At 41.3% G+C, this 18,344-nt stretch overlaps 1 protein-coding gene and 1 long non-coding RNA gene across 4 annotated transcripts in view; both read left to right on the plus strand.

Moving 5' to 3' along the window:
* Or11g26b (olfactory receptor family 11 subfamily G member 26B) overlaps positions 1-8,763 on the plus strand; it is a 37,772-nt gene extending 29,009 nt beyond the window's left edge. For 2 of the 3 annotated variants that reach the window (XM_039093558.1, XM_017599766.2), the window contains exon 2: positions 7,422-8,763. In XM_039093558.1, coding sequence (XP_038949486.1) covers positions 7,433-8,368 — 936 coding nt within the window. In that variant the 5' untranslated portion in view covers positions 7,422-7,432 and the 3' untranslated portion in view covers positions 8,369-8,763. Of the gene's footprint in view, positions 1-7,421 lie in introns of those variants that run through there. The other variant, NM_001000839.1, reaches the window with a different exon arrangement.
* A 244-nt stretch (positions 8,764-9,007) lies between these two features.
* Positions 9,008-17,043, plus strand: LOC134481959 (uncharacterized). The gene is made up of 2 exons (XR_010057909.1): positions 9,008-11,254; positions 11,713-17,043. It is a non-coding gene; the product is annotated as an uncharacterized LOC134481959 (long non-coding RNA).
* The last annotated feature ends 1,301 nt before the right edge of the window (positions 17,044-18,344 follow it).

The raw sequence follows: 18,344 nt of genomic DNA on the forward strand, positions 1-18,344 counted from the left end.
ATCTGTCATCAGAAGCCACAGTTGAAGTTAACTTGTCACAAAATTAAAAAACTTCTGTAGTATAGATACCACAATATTCTGGGATTGGTCACCATATACAGAGTATCTAGAACAGGGGTGCTGAGTGGCTGATGAACTTAATTCTCTCTCTAAGACCTCTAAGAGAATACAGTCCAACAAGTATACGACATCCTTACCCTTGGGTGAAAATAAGAATCAGAAACTAAGGCACAATGCCCAGAGGAAGAGACTGGGCAAGGGAATAAGTATTAAAGAACTGTGTCCTGACACCATTCTCTAGAATAAAGGATATTCAACAAGGAGAGAAAAAGCCCTATTTAAAATCCCAGAATTCTACAGAAAATACTCCACTGACCTTCCTGACAAATGTTTGCACCTTATCTCAAGCTAGCTATTACGAAGTAAGCTACCTCGACCCTCAGAAAATCCTCTAAGAAGCTATGTAAGACGCTTCTCTTTTTATTCTCGCTTCCAATTCAAGAAAGAAGGTATTGTAGTACTAAACTAAAGAAAATAGTAAAATATAGTTACTGAATCTATGCCCCTGAAAAAGGTCCACTGTTCACATTGTGAGTGTCTGATGTGTCAGATATAGGCACAGTGCGCTTTGTCTGTTCACTATCTCACTCAGCATACTTCATGACAACCCTTTCTGAAAGGCATTATCATACTCACTTGATATTAGAAAAAAGTAAGAAAAAATATTTACCCATAGCATTTTTCTTAATTATGTATTTAAATGTCATAACCCATGCTATAGTCTCATTTTCCATGACAATACTGCTTTTAGAGTACACAGGTAGATGTTCTTCAGAGGTTTTTTTTGTTGTTGTTGTTGCTATTTTATAAGTATAATAGACAGAAATAACTGGATGCTAGACACTTAACAAATATTATTTATCTAATTCTCAAAACAAATGACTTGGACAGGACTGTCACTCTACATTTTCCAAAGGGGAAAGCAACATATGAAGAAGTTATAACTTGTCTAACATACACAGCACAGAGGCTGTATGAACCCCAATGGTCTAGCTTTGGAATCTGTGCCTTTCCACACATGCTTTTCAGGCCAACGAAGTCATGGCATATGCTGATGTGTCTATTGTCTGGACTGGTGGGGAGTTAACTGGTGAAAATGCAAAAACATGGGCTCTACTCTGTTTCTGGGACTTAGCTTTAAGGGGAAAGAAAGTAGCCATGAAAAAGACCAAGGGCATTAAATTATTGTTCAGAATTCCACAGAGCCCTGTACTCCTACTTTTATGTCCCACTTCCTAGAACTCAACACAAAGTGGTCAACACTAGAAGGAACAAGTCAATTTACAACAATATGTAAACAGAGGAAATTATTTCATATTCAAGCACTGACAAAAATTGAGTACCAGCAATCTAGTGAAAGCATTTTATCCTCAGTTCACTTCTAATTTTATTAGCATTAAAATCTTTCATAATTTTCCTATTACCCAGAAAAGTTTCTAAAACTTATGTTTGACAAACTACCCTGAGAGGGAGCTGCTCACAAGAACATATTGTATGTTGTTGATATAAAGCACACAGCTTCCACATCAGTACAGATAAGGGCTAGTCTTAATTTGTGGATATTTCAAAAGAATTCAGGTAACAATACAGTATGCTACATGAATGCTCATAGTCTAGAAACACACGTGCAGATTGCCCAAAAAGACGTTATGCTTTGAACATGCTTAAATAGTATTTTACTTATTACACAATAAAGAAATTCATAAATTGAGTCATTTATCAGACACATCCTTATCAGACTCTCCCTGCATGTGAAAGTTACTTCTTATTCTACAACATTAGAAAAGCTCGTTCCTTGTGTCTGGTAAAGATGGGTCTGAGAAGCCAGGAAAACAGTCTTCAGGAGAGAGAAATAGTAAATCTGCTAAAGAATTAATCCTTGAATCATATCAATATATCAGCCCTTACAATCTGTGTCTGACTTCACTTTTATTCCACAGTTTGAATCTAATGAATTATTTCCTTACTACATAATGGAAATATTATATCTAAAGTAGAAATAGTTAAGAACACAAAACGGCCTATGGAACTGAAAATATCAGTTGAGGAAAACATATTTTGGCTGGCCAATCACAGTCTTTTATTAGATTGTATATTTCTTCCTTTCTTTGCAAATGTCTGTACTACATAAAACATTTTATTTGATGTTAAAAGTACTTGAAATAATTTTTCCTTTAGTTCTAGTTTGTTTTTTGGAAAATTTCAATGCATTTTTATAAACTCATGAGGAATAATTAGTTCTAATTCTAAGGGAGATTTGCCAAAATATCTAAATTATTATAATTCTTATTTGTGACTGATAATTATAAGTATCCTGTTATGTTTGTAGTACATTGTTTTAATTTGAGATATTTCAAAAGAATGCAGATAACAATACAGAACTGCTTTAACATACACTTTAGCAAACTTGCCTTTTCCATTAAATAAGGAAAGAAACAAAAATCCAGACTTGTAAATCAAGATTGCATAGGCTTCTGTAGCTTAATCAAATCTTATTTCTTATTTTGTAATTGGAAAGGGAAATTGTGCTACAATAGGAGTCAATTCTGTACTATTCCTCATTTACCCTTACTAGCAAATATTACTATTAAAATGCTTAATAACAATTAAATCAAAAGTATTAACTAGCACTTAATAAATACAGGCATGGTCTCTCATGTTATGAAATACCATGAACATTGTCAATGGGGGCTGTTTTGTACAATTTGGGTACAGAAGAGTCAATTAAATATGTAGTGTTTCTAAGAGCATCTAAAGTTACTCTGAGGTGGCAGAAGACTGAATGTGTCATAGTGTTTCTCGACGTCCTAAACCTAGGGTGACCTGAGTCTCATCCCTAAACTGGAAGGAGAGCTACAACACCTGTAATATGTCCTCTCATCTCCACACATGCACTGTGGCATGTATGTACTCACACATGAACACATGCATGCACATATGTGTATGCACAAGCACACATATACATGCATTAACTAAATAAAAAAGCTAGGAATGTAAATTTAAGACAGATTAGCATCACTTTTTTATCTTTTCCTGTATTGCTGCATTTATCAAAGACAATTTTTAATTCATTTTATGTTTTTAACCATGTGTGTGTTGAGATGTGCTTATGAGCACTGGTATCTCCAGAGGCTAGAATTCTTGTATCCTTCTGAAACTGGAGATACAGGTGAGATTGAGTTATCTCTCCTCCCTCCACAAATTAACCTTTATAAAAGTAATCTACTGTTATGGACCCAGCTAATGTTCTTTAATACGAAGTTTATTTGGGTTTGTCTCTTAAAATTTCAATGGAAGAGGGAGGTACTTCTCCAAATGGGGTTTCTTTGGAAGATTTAAAATATAATTAATTTAATTAATTTAAAAACTAGACTTTTATTCAAGTCATTTTGAATAATAAGAGATTTGTTATGAACTGTAGTAAAAAAAAACTTGAACCTTTTAACATATTCAAATAGGTTAAGTGAGATGAAAGCACAAAAATATGATTAGTGAAAGAACATCATATCCCCACTAGTAAGGGTGTTTCTGCCAAGCCTGGTGACCTGAGTCTGGTATCTGGGGACATAAGCAATAGAAGGAAAGAACGGACTCCTGTATGTTGTTCTCTGATCTCCACTTACACTATGGTATGTTTGTACTCACACATGAACACATGCATCCACATATGTGCACACATACACACACACACACACACACACACACACACACAAAAGAACTACATAAAGCTATAAGTGTAATTTTGAAAACAAAATTAGTATCATTGTTATTGGTTGGGAGCATGCCAAAGGAAATTCAAACTATCTTAAACAATGTTTTAAGAATATAAGTATTAATGGATTCGAGAGTTATAAAATAGGAGAATCAGTGGAAACTCTGCAAAACAGGCTTTGAACTTACTTAGGGTATTCAACTGTTGTCTTAGTTAAAGGAAAATATCACCCAGATTTTCTGAAGTTTACGTGGATTTGACATGAAGACACTGACACATGTTTAAGGTAAGATAGAATCTCAAAATGGTGTTGATTTGCATGCTCCTGATAGCGAAGAACGTTGAACAATTCTTTAAATGTTTTCCAGTGGTTTGGGAATCCTCTGTTGAAAATTCAGTTTAGATCTGGCTAGCCTTGACTGTCAGCTTGAGAAGCACCTGGGAATCAAATTTCAGTTAACACTGTCTATGTCCAATTTGTGGAGGACTGTCGGGTTTATGCCACTGTGGGTGGTTCCATTCCATAGGCATGGGATCCTAAACCCCAATAGTGGAGAAAGCAAGCTGAACTCTGACATTAAGACATTCATACCATTCTTCTGACTGTGGAAGAAGTAAGACCAGCAGCCTGAAATTGCTGGAGCCTTGACATCTCCACTGTGATAAAACTATAACCTGCAACTGTGAGGTTGGTTTTCTCAGGGTATTTTGTCTTGGCAACAAAATGAAAGGGAGACAGAAAGCATCTGTGGGATACTGAGCTAGATACTGAAAAAATACAGATGAGGTGAGATTTCTGGGCAAAGAGAAAACCTATGCCAAAGAACTTAAATAGGAAAGAAATAAGCTAGAGAAAGGAGTCCTGTAGACCTGAAAAAGTGGGAAATGGGGAGGTAGACCAGGAAATAGAAATGGGAAGATAAGTAAGCATAGGCAAGGGCCTGATTATTTAGGGTCCATGCACAATAAATTAGTACTTAGATTTTTCATTAGGGTAGGAAAGTTATTAAATCCGAAGAAATTATGTTTGATCAAATTATGAAAATTCAGTATGACTACAGTATGACTCTGAAAAAAAAACAGAGGGAACATTGAGGACAATTTGATAACAATGCAGAGATGTGATAATGGAGGATCGAGCCTGAGGTACACATAGGAGAGAGACAAGCCAAGGAATTGAGGGACAGATTGGAAATAGTTCTGTGAAAGTAACATCTATGTTGTTGTGTATGAAGGGCAAGAGAAATGGAATAGATAAGACACTATGATGGTTCATAAGTTGATAATTTAGGAAACTTGGTAAAACTACTTATACCAAACCACACAGCCACCGTAGGCAATACATAAGTAGAATCTATTTTTATTTACTTCTTTATTTATTTAGTTATTCATTTATTTACATCTCAAATGCTGCCTCCCTCCTGGAACCCCCTCACACAGTCCTTCCCCCACATTACCCATCCCCTTCTCCTCTGAGATGGTGGGAGAGGGTGGGGCCCGCCTGGACATCCCCCCACCATGGGGCAGGAAGCTCTGTCACATTAGGTTCGTCCTCTTGAACTGTTTTTTGTTTTTTTAAAGGTGAACATTTCTCTAAGTTAAACGACAAATACAACCACTTAATGATTTGCATGTGTATGTGTTATCATAACTTTTGCTATTACATACCTTAGTTCATTAGTTATTTAAAATCTTATTAATGTCCTTCCTGCCACTTATCAGTAAAGATTGTACCAAAAGATCCAAGGATTCATTCTTGAAACATATACAAAAAGCAAAAGAAAATAGGGTAATTTTTTCTGTTAAAATGATGTCCATCTTGAATGCTATGATTCTATTAGCTACAGTATATGCTCAATTTTAAATCTGAGAAAATTGTGAAATTTGATTTCAGTTTTTTTTTCTCATGAGAAGTAAATACTTTGCCATTTGCAACTTGATTCTGGGGCACTGGACAGATGTTACAGATCTCAGCAAACATATACAAGACAGCTGTTTCCCTGCAGACATCTCTGCCCTCCTGGTCCATCCAATCCCAGGAACCCCCTAAAGTAATACAAACTAGGTGAGCTCCAGGCTACCGAGGAGCTGAATCGCAGCCCCAAATTAATGTTCTTCTGAGAGAGGAGTGGAGGTATAAATTTCAACTTCATTTGATTATTGCTATTAAATTTAACTTTACCTATGTATTAAATTCCAGTTATTTGTAAATTGCCATTAGAAAAATTGATGGATTTATGCATGAATTTGTTACTTAAAACAATGACTTACACCCAACAAAGGGGAGAGAGAACCTATAGAGACCATATCCAGAGTTAGGCACTGCCCCCGGTTGAGGGATGAGGCCACCCACCCTTCTCAAAATTTTAACTCAGAATTGTTTCTGTCTAAAGGAAATACAGGCACAAAAAGTGAAGCAGAGACTGACGGAAAGGCCATCCAGAGACTACCCCACCTGGGGATCCATCCCACATGCAGACACCAAACCCAGACACTATTGCTGATGCAGGAAGTTCTTGTTGGCAGGAGTCTGATATGGGTATCACCAGAGAGGCTCTCCCAGAGCTTCCAGGGACTAAACCAGCAACCAAAGAATGCACATGGAGGGACCCATGGCTCCAGCTGCATATGTAGATGCATATGTAGAAGACAGCCTTATATGGCATACTTGGGAGAAGAGCCCTTGGTCCTGTGAAGGCTTGATACCCCAGTGTAGGTGAATGCTAGGGCAGTGAGGCAGGAGTAGGTAGGATGGTGGGGGGGCACCCTCATAGAAGCAGAGGGAGGGAGTAGGATAGAAGGCTTTCATAGGGGAAACCAGGAAGAGGAGGTAACTTTTGAAATGTAAATAAATACAATAACCAATAAAATTTTGAAAAAAAAAACAGATTATCCTGAAATACAGTTATTCTCCAATAATATCTTAGATGACACTAAAATTCCATTTCTTGTTTTGGCAGGTGTGTGGATCAAGCCAGGAGTTAATGAGGGTTCGGTGGGTGTTCTTCCACTGAGCTACAACTGTGACCCATCACTTTCATATTTTTCCCACAAACAGTATCAAATAACTCATCTAAGAACAAATGCACCAGCTGACTATTTAATGTATACTACAAAATATTTGTTTGCTTTTGTTTGTTTCTGTGAAACAGGATCACATGGAGCCCAAACTCGTTTCAAACTTATTATATGGTTAACAATACCCTTTAGCACTAACGCTCTTGCTCCCATCTCGCAAGTACTGGGGTTAGAAGTATGCACAGCCATGTGTAGCTTTCATTCATTTCTGTAACAACCAGATATTTCTAAATATGAGTCATGCATATCTTCCATTACACCCCAAACAAAATCCTTTGATATCCCAGTTCCATCAACCTTGCTTACAATTGTGTCTGATGAAAAAATAGTCAACCTAATCTATTTATATCAATGGAAGAGAAACAGAAGTGGCTGGTTATGCCGCACAGAGTGCAGGTTTAAACATGTCTGCTCACATCTGGATATCCAGGACTTAGAAAAATACCTAGAAAGCTGTAAAATTCAATTAAATATTGAGACGATGAGCAAACTATTCTGTTTGCTGTTTGGACAAAAATTAAACTCCCTCAGCTATTTCTAGAATACTCAAAATTTTCTGGTGCTTTCACAGGTCACAGACAGATGAAAACCTTCAGCAGCACCATAAACTCCAGCACCATCACTGGCTTCATCCTCCTGGGCTTCCCCTGCTCCAGAGAGGAGCAAATTCTCCTTTTTGTCCTCTTCTTCATTGTCTACCTCCTTACCCTCATGGGCAACATATCCATCATCTGTGCTGTGTGCTGTGATCAGAGACTCCACACCCCCATGTACATCCTGCTGGCCAACTTCTCCTTCCTGGAGATATGGTATGTTACTTCCACAGTCCCCAACATGTTAGCCAACTTCCTCTCTGAAACCAAAGTCATCTCTTTCTCTGGATGCTTCCTGCAGTTCTATTTCTTCTTCTCCTTGGGTTCTACAGAGTGCTTTTTCCTGGCAGTCATGGCATTTGATCGCTACCTTGCCATCTGCAGGCCTCTACATTACCCTGCCCTCATGACTAGGCACCTCTGCAACATCCTTGTGATCAGTTGCTGGGTGCTTGGTTTCCTCTGGTTCCCTATTCCCATCACCATCATCTCCCAGATGTCCTTCTGTGGGTCCAGAATTATAGACCACTTCCTGTGTGACCCAGGTCCTCTTTTGGCCCTCGCCTGTTCCAGAGCCCCATTGATGGAGTTTTTCTGGACAATTATAACATCTCTTCTCCTGTTTATTCCGTTTCTCTTCATCATGGGAACTTATATATTGGTCCTGAGAGCTGTATTTAGAGTTCCTTCAAGAGATGGACAAAAAAAGGCCTTCTCCACTTGTGGTTCTCATCTCACAGTAGTTTCACTCTTTTATGGCTCAGTGATGATAATGTATGTGAGCCCAACATCTGAGCATGAAGCTGGAAAGCAGAAGCTTGTGACTCTATTTTATTCCGTGGGTACTCCACTCCTTAATCCTGTAATATACAGTCTTAGGAACAAAGACATGAAAAACGCCCTGCAGAAGATTTTAAGAATATAAAAATTCAAATTTTAAGCAACCAAAACACATTTAACCACATACACATATATTCAATACATATTGACTTCATACATATGTATATATATACATATATATGTGAATATTATTCAAACACAAGAATGATTAATTGTGCCTTTTATAGCAACATAAATAACATGGAAAAAACATTTTATGAAGTAAAATATGTCAGTTATGGGACATAACAAATTCTGCAAGTTATCACTTATGTGTAGAAAGTGTTCTTTTAAAAATGCTTAGGATGATGCTTTGCAGAGACTAGGAAGTATAAGGAGAAGCAATGTGGTTAGTGTTTACAGAGGGTGCAGTTGGATAGGTACTCAACATAAATGTTTGATAGTATAGTAATATAATATATCTGAGAAGCATTAATTCTATTTCAGACAAAAGAACCAAGATTTTGAATTTTCACAACATAAAAAATAAGACAGATGAGGCCTCCAACACATATACAGAGGACTCCTGGGTCTTGTCCAGTCAGAGAAGATGCACCAAACCCTCAAGAGATGGGAGGCCCCAGGAACATTAGAGATCTGTTGAGGTGCGGTGGATATATCCTTGTAGAAACTGGGGGTCCAGGGAGGAGGTATGGGATGTGGAACAGTTGGGGGATGGGCAGGAGGGGAATAAAATCTGGAGTGTAAAAACAAATAAATACATTTTAAAAAACTAAGACAAGCATTTTAATAATATTTATGACAATTACATAAAATTATATACATTGTGTTCATAGAGTGAATGTCACCTCGTATCTACAAATAAGTACAATTATGAAAAATAAAAAGTAAAAATATAGAATTAAACATCTTAAACCATTCCTATAATCTGAGAACTTGAAAGGTAGGACTGAAGGATCAGAATTTCAAGGGAGCTTCAATACATAGTAAGATTGTTGTTTCATGAAACAAATAGAAGAAGACAATGGTCTAGTAAACCCCATGACCAAAAGCAATTGAGGAAAGAGAGGGATTACTTTCTATATGATTTTAATCCATCATTCTGTAGAACAAAGACAAGATATTAAAGCAGGAAACTAGAGGCAGACCATGAAGGAGCATACTTTACTGCCTTGCTTTCCATAGCTTTCTTAACTTTCTGCCTCCTACAACTCAGGATGACATCCCAGGAATAGGACCACCCACAGTGGGATGGAACTTCCCACCTCCATCATTAACCATTTTTAAAGGTTTTTGGATATTTTACATATTTACATTTCAAATGTTATCCCCTTCCCTCCCTATCCCATACTCCGTCCCCACTCCCCCTGCTTGTATGAGGATGTTCCCACTCCCACCCACCCACACCCACCTCAACACCTTGGCATTCCCCTACACTGGGGAAATGAGCCTTCACAGGACCAAGGGCTTCTCCTATTGATGCTGAACAAGGCCATCCTCTGTTACATTTTTGGTGGGAGCCATGGGTCCCTCCATGTGTACTAATTGGTTGGTGGTTTAGTCCCTGGGACCTCTGGTGGGATCTGGTTGGTTAATATTGTTCTTCTTATGTGGTTGCCAACCCCTTCATCTCCTTCAGTCTCAAACCCCTCCATTGGGGTGCCCTTGGTCAGTCCAATGGTTAGGTGCAACTATTCTCATCTGTATCAGTAGGGCTCCAGCGGAGCCTCTCAGGGGACACCCATATCTGGCTCCTGTCAGCAAGCACTTCTTGGCATCAGCAATAGTGACTGGGTTTGGTATCTGTATGTGAGATGGATCTCTATATGGGGCAGTCTCTGTATGACCTTTTCTTCAGTCTCTGCTCCACTCTTTACCCTGGTATTTCCTCCCATGAGTATTTTGTTCTCCCTTCTAAAAAGGAATGAAGCATCCACATTTTTGGTCTTTCTTCTTATTGAGCTTCATATGATCTGTGAATTTCTCCATAGGTATTCCAAGCATTTGGGCTAATATCCATTTATCAGTGAGTACATACCATGTGTGCTCTTTTGTGACTGGGTTACCTCACTCAGGATGATATTTTCTAGTTCCATCTATTTGCCTAAGAATTTCATGTAATCATTGTTTTTAATAGGTAGGTAGTACTCTATTGTGAAAATGTACCACATTTTATGTATCCATTCCTCTGCTGAAGGACATCTGGGTTCTTTCTAGCTTCTGGCTATTATAAATAAGGCTGCTACAAACATAGCGGAGCATGTGTCTTTGGAATATGTTGGAGCTTCCATTGGGTGTATGTCCAGGAGTAGTATAGCTGGGTCCTCAGGTAGTACTATGCCTAATTTCCTGAGGAACCTCCAGACTGATTTCCAGAGCGGTTGTACCACCTTGCAATCCCACCAACAATGAAGGAGTTGAAGGGTTAAAATTTCTAAAAGTTAGTCATGAACAAAGTCCAGACATGCCTGAGAGAATTTGAGATAGGGCTCACTGGCCCGACTATCAACTCCCAAGGACACTGGCCATCTGGAGCCACCCCCTCCCCTTCCTTCACTCCCTGAGGATGGGTCATCCCCCTGCTACAGTGAGATGAGTTGCCCTGCCCACATTGCTGAGATGCTAGATTACACGTATGCTTTGTTGATGTAACTCCGTGCCAAAAGTAACTGTACACCCTTTGTATTAGCCAATTATGTGTATTCACACGAAACCCCTGGTTTTCCCTATATAAGCTCCTGCCTAGAGAGGCTCGGGGCTTGACTCAATCTCCTGTGTGAGATACGTGTCAGCCCGAGATCTCGTAAATAAAACTGCCTCTTGTTGATTACATCAAGACCGGCTTCTCGTGTTTCCTGGGGGTACCTCAACCCGTGACTGGAGCGAGAGTCTCCCCAAGTCTGGGGGTCTTTCATTGGGGGCTCGTCCGGGATAGGAGCGTAACTCCCGGAGATCCGAATGCTTCTTGGAGGTACGTTAGTGTGAGTGCTGGAAAGCGGCCGCTGTGTGAGTGTGAGAGTATTGTGTGTGTGAATTAAGTCCTGTAGTCTGTGTTTTTCAGTACCGGTTTAAGGTCTTGGTGCACTGTCTGGGCAGAAGAAGACTCCCCACTCCGTTGTTTTTGAGTGCACTCGAGTGGATGGGCTTCCCACTCTGTGTTGTTTTTGAGTGCACTCGGGTGGATGGGCTTCCCACCCCGTTGTTTTTGAGTGCACTCGGGTGGATGGGCTTCCCACCCCGTTGTTTTTGAGTGCACTCGGGTGGATGGGCTTCCCACCCCGTTGTTTTTGAGTGCACTTGGGTAGATGGGCTTCCTACCCCGTATTTAAGTGTGCTTGGATAGAAGGGCTTCCCACCCTGGACAGATGCCTGTGAGTAGGTACTGGGTTTCTACTTCGAATAGCTGTTTTCTTTTTGTTCTTTTTTTAGATAGCGGAAGTGAGGACGCCCCAGCTCTGGGAGACGTCCCACGAGCCGACTTTTGTCGGGAGGACCCAGCAGGTGACAGTCAAAGAGATCTGACTGTGACTTGACTTCGGAGGTCGTGTTCGGCTGCCTATTTAAGTATAGGCATGGACAAGTGTGCTTAGATGTGTTAGTGTCTGTTGTCTGTATTCTGTTTCTGTGTTTGGTATCCCAGAAGCAGCTAAGGTTAAGCTGCAGTTTGGGCCAGGTACTGAAGGTACCAGGCATCTGTGGAAATTGGTTATAGGATGCTTTGTCTTGGGTCTTGTTTGTCTGCTTTGTTTTCTGTGGTATTGTCCAGTGTCTTTTTGGCTTTTGTTTCGTTTTTGGACTTGGACTGACAACTGTGTTTGAAATCTTGGACTGACAACTGTGTTTGAAATCTTGGACTGACGACTGTGTTTGAAATCATGAAACTGTTTGCTTTGTTTGTCAAAGAGTTTTACTTGGTCCTCTTGGTGCTTAACTTAAAAGTTAAAAATAATTTGCTTGAGAGAAATTGTTTTCTGTCGGGGAGTTTTATCTTTCTCACTTGAGCCTCCTCCCCAAGGAGAGCTGCCCCTCTCTTTACTCCCATTGTCCAGCCCAGCTGCTGTTAACCGTTGTGTATGAAGGACTCCAGGTTAGCGAGTGATCCGTCTGAAGCAGGCATTAACAAGAACCTGAAAGCTTTACCTTAGATCCTGAAGAAAAATTCTCCCTGTTGCTTAAACATTCACAGCTTCTAAGGAAGGGACAACACAGAGTAGGAAAATGTAGGGGCTGAGGGTGGTGAGCATACAGGCCTGCTAGCAAGCTACAGGCTGCGAGTGGGCAACAGCGCAGCTCTGGCCAAGCCAGTGTAAGAGGAGTTTCAAGGTAAGGAGGCTGGCTGGGGTTGGCGCTTTGACAACAAAGATAGCGTAGAGTTAGTGGTTGTATTATGAGACTTTTGGCCCTGAAAAAAAAAATTCCAGTTGCTGCCTTCAGTGGCCAGACCTTCAACACTTGCTCACAAAAGGAGAGTGTTCATTTAGAGAAGTTCTTTAAGGGAGCCTGCCTTATCTGCTGGCCCTATTCCAAGAGAGGAGTTGATCTCCAACATTAAGTAACCTTCCCTGTTAGTCGTCATTGACATGGAGAGTGCCTTTGATCCTATCCCCACAGCAGCCAGTTCCTGCCCCTGTGGTCAAAATGCCCCAGGTTGGGGGGCAGAGAAGCCCCTAAAATAGTTTCAAAAAATCTACAACAAACTGTAAAGAACTTTGTTTTGTTTTGCCAGTCAAAATTTAGAATTCAGGCTTTGGCTGTGGCCAAGGTCAAGATTAATGTTTTCTTTTCCATGGGCCTTTAGCCCACTGAGACAGTTTGGTGAAGGACTACTACTACAGTCCTGATATTCAGAGACATGGAGAGAGCTATAGTTTTTTTTTATTAAAGGTTGGTACTATAGTATTAACAATCTCCTTATTAGATGTAAGAGACAAGAAGCCCCAGGTAAACTGGTTACAATTCTTTTGTCAGCCACTTAGTATCTAACACCCAGGTTCTAACCCTCTCTCCATCCTTTTGTTATTAGTTCTTACTAGAAGCCTAGTGTCCTTCAGAGGCTGGGTTTATTGAGAGACAGAGCCACTGAGCTGACACTGAAGGGAGGTACTTCTTAAATAAAATCTAAGTCCAGAGAGATAGTCGATAACAGATCAGCTGCCTCTCTGCTTGCCTTTCTGTTTCACAGACACAAAGCTTGTGCTTATTTCTACAACAGCCTTTTTGTCCCAAGAAGGCCTCCTGGCTTAGCTGTGTGACTAAATGCTATTTGCCCTCTTCAGTGGACCTCTATTCTCAAGATTCCTTTGTTTTCTCACCATCCCATTTAAGATGCTTGTTAGTAGCTGTTACAGGTCTTCTTTACCACCGAGGAAAGACAGAATTCTACTAGAGGCCAGAAAAAAATGTTCCAGACATGGATGGAAGGCCCTCACTTCTGCCTGTTGACTTCAAAACGCCTAAAGGTAGGGAGTGCCAGGTCTGCCGCCAGGCTCCAAGGGTGGGTCTCAGAGGGGCTAAAAAATGCCCCACCAATTTGGCTAAAGTAAAAAAAAGATATAAAGAAAAAGTTACAGAAACTCATGAAGGGTTAAGCTAAGTCACTGAGAGAGTTGTTGTAAGTTACAGAGAAAATAAGGTTGATATATGGTTCAGGGTCGGTGCACAAAAGTAGACAGCAACTAATAGCTGTAGAAGAAGATACAGACAGAGAGACTGAGGAAGAGAAAGAGACAAGAGGGGAACATATACTGGCCACAGTAGTTAGGGAACCTAGGAAGATAGTACCTGGCAACAGAAGAGAATTCCTGGCTAAAGATCAGTGTGCCTAATACGAAGAAAAAGGACACTGGGTCAGGGACTGCCCAAGAAAGAACAAGAGGGGCCACTGGAGAGTTTCTTGGTCCTAGAGTGCTGGCTATGTACAGAGATAGAAGGGAAGTGTGGATACTGGGACCCAATGCTCTGTGCTCCTATGCCCTCCCCCCGAGTGGGTCAATATCCAAAGACCTTGAGTGCAAGGGGCTACTGGCAATGAACAATACTTATGGACTGCCCGAAGAACAGTGGACCTTGGCGTGGGCCGGGTAACCCACCCACTAGTTCATGGTCATCCCTGACTGCCCCTATCCCTTGCTCATGAGAAAATTGCTCTCCAAAATGGCTTGTGTGGGCTAAAATGGCTGGGTGAGGCCATGTGTATACATATCTACAGACTGTGTATGTGGAGCTTAAGACCTGTCTCAGTGCACCAGTACCTGATGCTGGGAGATGTGTGTGTGTGGCTTAGTGCCGTTCTGCCTGGAACACATCATTCCTGCCAACCGGGCTCTGACAATTATCACCCAATCCAGGACTTAAACTGCGGTAGAGTGGCTGATGTTTTGCCTTTAAATGAAATGTCCCAGAGGATGGGATCACTGATCAGCTGACATGGACTAGATTCTCCACCTGTTGGGGGCAATCTGGTCACCTTGCTGCCCAACCCTGACCTAGAGCCACCACAGCACAAGTGTCAAGCACTGACAGAAGCCCATGGGTGGAGGAAAGACCTCTGTGACTGGATGATTGACCCCTGCTGAAAGCCGAGGACCTTGTCCACAGACAGGAACAGTTCTCTTCATGAAGGTCAGAGATAAGTGGGTGCTGCCGTGGTGGACAACACAATGTCATCTGGGATGGCTGAACTTCCACCCCCCAGCACATCAGTGCTACAGATGCCTTTACCATCTCTTGGATGCCCTGGTGAAGCCAACAACTGTGAATACTATTCATTGCTCAGGATATCAGAAGGAAGAGATTCAGTGGCATGGGACAGTAACAAAGCAGATAAAGTGGCTCGGAAAATGGCTATGCAGGAGCCTATCCTGGTTACAGGCCTACAAGAGACGGCCTCTACAATCATCAAGAAGATACTGGAAGAAATCTTTCCCCCGATTTGAAATGCCCAAAGTAATCTGGTCAGACAATGGCCCTACTTTCGTTGCCAAGGTAAGCCAGGGTGTGGCCAAGTATTTAGAGGTTGATTAGAAATTACATTATATTTACAGACCTCAAAGTTCAAGACAGATAGAATAAATAAATAAAACTCTAAAAGAGACCCTGAACAAATTGACCATGGAGACTGGCACAGACTGGGTGACACTCCTTCCCTCTTGCTCTCTTCAGAGCAAGAAATATCCCTTCCAAATTCAGCCTTACCCCCTTTGAGACCTTATATGGGGCCTCAGCTCCCCTGACTGTATTAGATGATGTTACTGAACCAACATGTCATAGTGCCATAGTAATAATGATTTGTGTGCCAGGCTAAAAGACCTACAGGGGATACAGAAAGAAATCTGCTCACAGCTGACAACAGCCTATGCCCCGGAGACCCCTGACATCCCATCAGTTCCAGGTCGGAAGCAGCTACACTGAGCCCAGACACTCGAGCCTCGCTAGAAAGGACCGTACCTGGTGCTGCTGACCACCCTGACAGCCGTCAATTCTCAGCCCTCACCAGCCACATACTAGCTGTTGGGGCTGAGAGTTGGGACCTAGAGGGACACTCAGATCTTCATAAAGCTCCCTAGACTTGCACATCAGATAAGTGGATACATCAGAGATGTGACTGAGATGTTGCTATAATGCTCACTTGAGGAGTGTGCTTTAGAAACAAGAATTTCATGTTTGCCCTGGGTTCCATCGAAAAAAATATAGAGATAGGCTTGATTTCTATTACAAATGATGTAACATTACATATGTTAATACTCCTAATACTTCTTGGGACTGTGCCTCAGGGACCACAAGTTTAAAAGTTCTAAGATAGTCATGACCTTGGTATATAGGTTTAGATAGTGTTCAGATTGGAATCCTAAAGACTTTTTAGCTGACCTCCAAGAATACCTAACCTCCCTCTCAGAGGTAGTCCTTCAAAATAGGAGAAGATTAGACCTGATATTCCTTAAAGAAAGAGGGCTATGTGCTGCTTTGAGAGAAGAATGTTGTTTTTACCTCAATCACTCCGGGACCATTAAAGATTCTATGGCTAAACTTAGGGAGAGGTTGGACAAGAGACGACGAGAACGAGAAACCACTAATAACTGGTTTCAAAGCTGGTTCGATAGGTCCCCATGGCTTACCACCCTGCTGTCAGCCTTAGCTGGTCCCTTGATTATCCTCCTCCTTTTGCTCACTGTTGGGCCCTACATCATTAACCGCCTTTTTGCTTTTATTAGGGAACGGATTAGTGCTATACAAGTCCTTATGTTGAGACAACAGTATCGGGCTGTACGGAGTGAAGAGCCACTAGACGCTAGATTCATCATGGAGTCCTAAGATTAGGACTATTCACAAGGAGTAGAGGGGAATGAAGGGTTAAAATTTCTAAAAGTTAGTCATGAACAAAGTCCAGACATGCCTGAGAGAATTTGAGATAGGGCTCACTGGCCCGACTATCAACTCCCAAGGACACTGGCCATCTGGAGCCACCCCCTCCCCTTCCTTCACTCCCTGAGGATGGGTCATCCCCCTGCTACAGTGAGATGAGTTGCCCTGCCCACATTGCTGAGATGCTAGATTACACGTATGCTTTGTTGATGTAACTCCGTGCCAAAAGTAACTGTACACCCTTTGTATTAGCCAATTATGTGTATTCACACGAAACCCCTGGTTTTCCCTATATAAGCTCCTGCCTAGAGAGGCTCGGGGCTTGACTCAATCTCCTGTGTGAGATACGTGTCAGCCCGAGATCTCGTAAATAAAACTGCCTCTTGTTGATTACATCAAGACCGGCTTCTCGTGTTTCCTGGGGGTACCTCAACCCGTGACTGGAGCGAGAGTCTCCCCAAGTCTGGGGGTCTTTCAGAGTGTTCCTATTTCTCCACATCCTCACCAGTATCTATTGTCACCTGAGTTTTTGATCTTAGCCATTCTGACTGCTGTGAGGTGGATCTCAGGGCTGTTTTGATTTGCATTTCCCTGATGACTACGGATGTTGAATATTTCTTAAGGTGCTTCTCAGACATTTGGTATTCCTCAGTTCAATCATTAATCATTAATGAATAAAATGCTGCACAGATATGCTCATAGGCCAATCCACCTGAGGCTAGTTGTAAGTAACTATAATTTATGCCAAGAAGACAAAAAAATACCTAATACATATGAACACATGCACTGCGACATGATCTATAAATGCAGTGCAATCGACTAACCTTTCCTTTATTTATTTTTTTCTTGAAAAATGAAAACAACTTTAATGGCACCCAAAGGTAGCCTTTGACTAAATTATTTCAGGCAACCAAATGGTGTATTTCTTTTTTTTTTTTTTTGCTTCCTTTTATTTTTTCCTTCATCTTTATTAAATTGGCTATTTCTTCTTTACATTTCAATTGTTATTCCCTTTCCCGGTTTCCAGGCAAACATCCCCCTAACCCCTTCTCCTCCCCTCCCCATCCTCTCCCCATTACCACCCTTCCCCCAACAATCCCGTTCACTGGGGGTTCAGTCTTGGCAGGAACAAGGGCTTCCCCTTTGACTCTTACTAGGCTATTCATTGCTACCTATGCAGTTGGAGCCCAGGGTCAGTCCATGTATAGTCTTTGGGTAGTGACTTAGTCTCTGGAAGCTCTGGTTGGTTGGCATTGTTGTTCATATGGGGTCTCAAGCCCCTTCAAGCTCTTCCAGTTCTTTCTCTGATTCCTTCAACGGGGGTCCTGTTCTCAGTTCAGTGGTTTGCTGCTGGCATTCGCCTATGTATTTGCTGTATTCTGACTGTGTCTCTCAGGAGAGATCTACATCCGGCTCCTGTCTGCCTGCACTTCTTTGTTTCATCCATCTTGTCTAATTGGATGGTGTATATGTATGGGCCACATGTGGGGCAGGCTCTGATTGGGTGTTCCTTCTGCCTCTGTTTTAATCTTTGCCTCTCTATTTCCTGCCAAGGGTATTCTTGTTCCCCTTTTAAAGAAGGAGTGAAGCATTCGCATTTTGATCATCCGTCTTCAGTTTCATGTGTTCTGTGCATCTAGGGTAATTCAAGCATTTGGGCTGATATCCACTTATCAATGAGTGCATACCATGTGTGTTTT

Source organism: Rattus norvegicus, chromosome 15, assembly GCF_036323735.1.
Source record: "Rattus norvegicus strain BN/NHsdMcwi chromosome 15, GRCr8, whole genome shotgun sequence".
Lineage (NCBI taxonomy): Eukaryota > Metazoa > Chordata > Mammalia > Rodentia > Muridae > Rattus > Rattus norvegicus.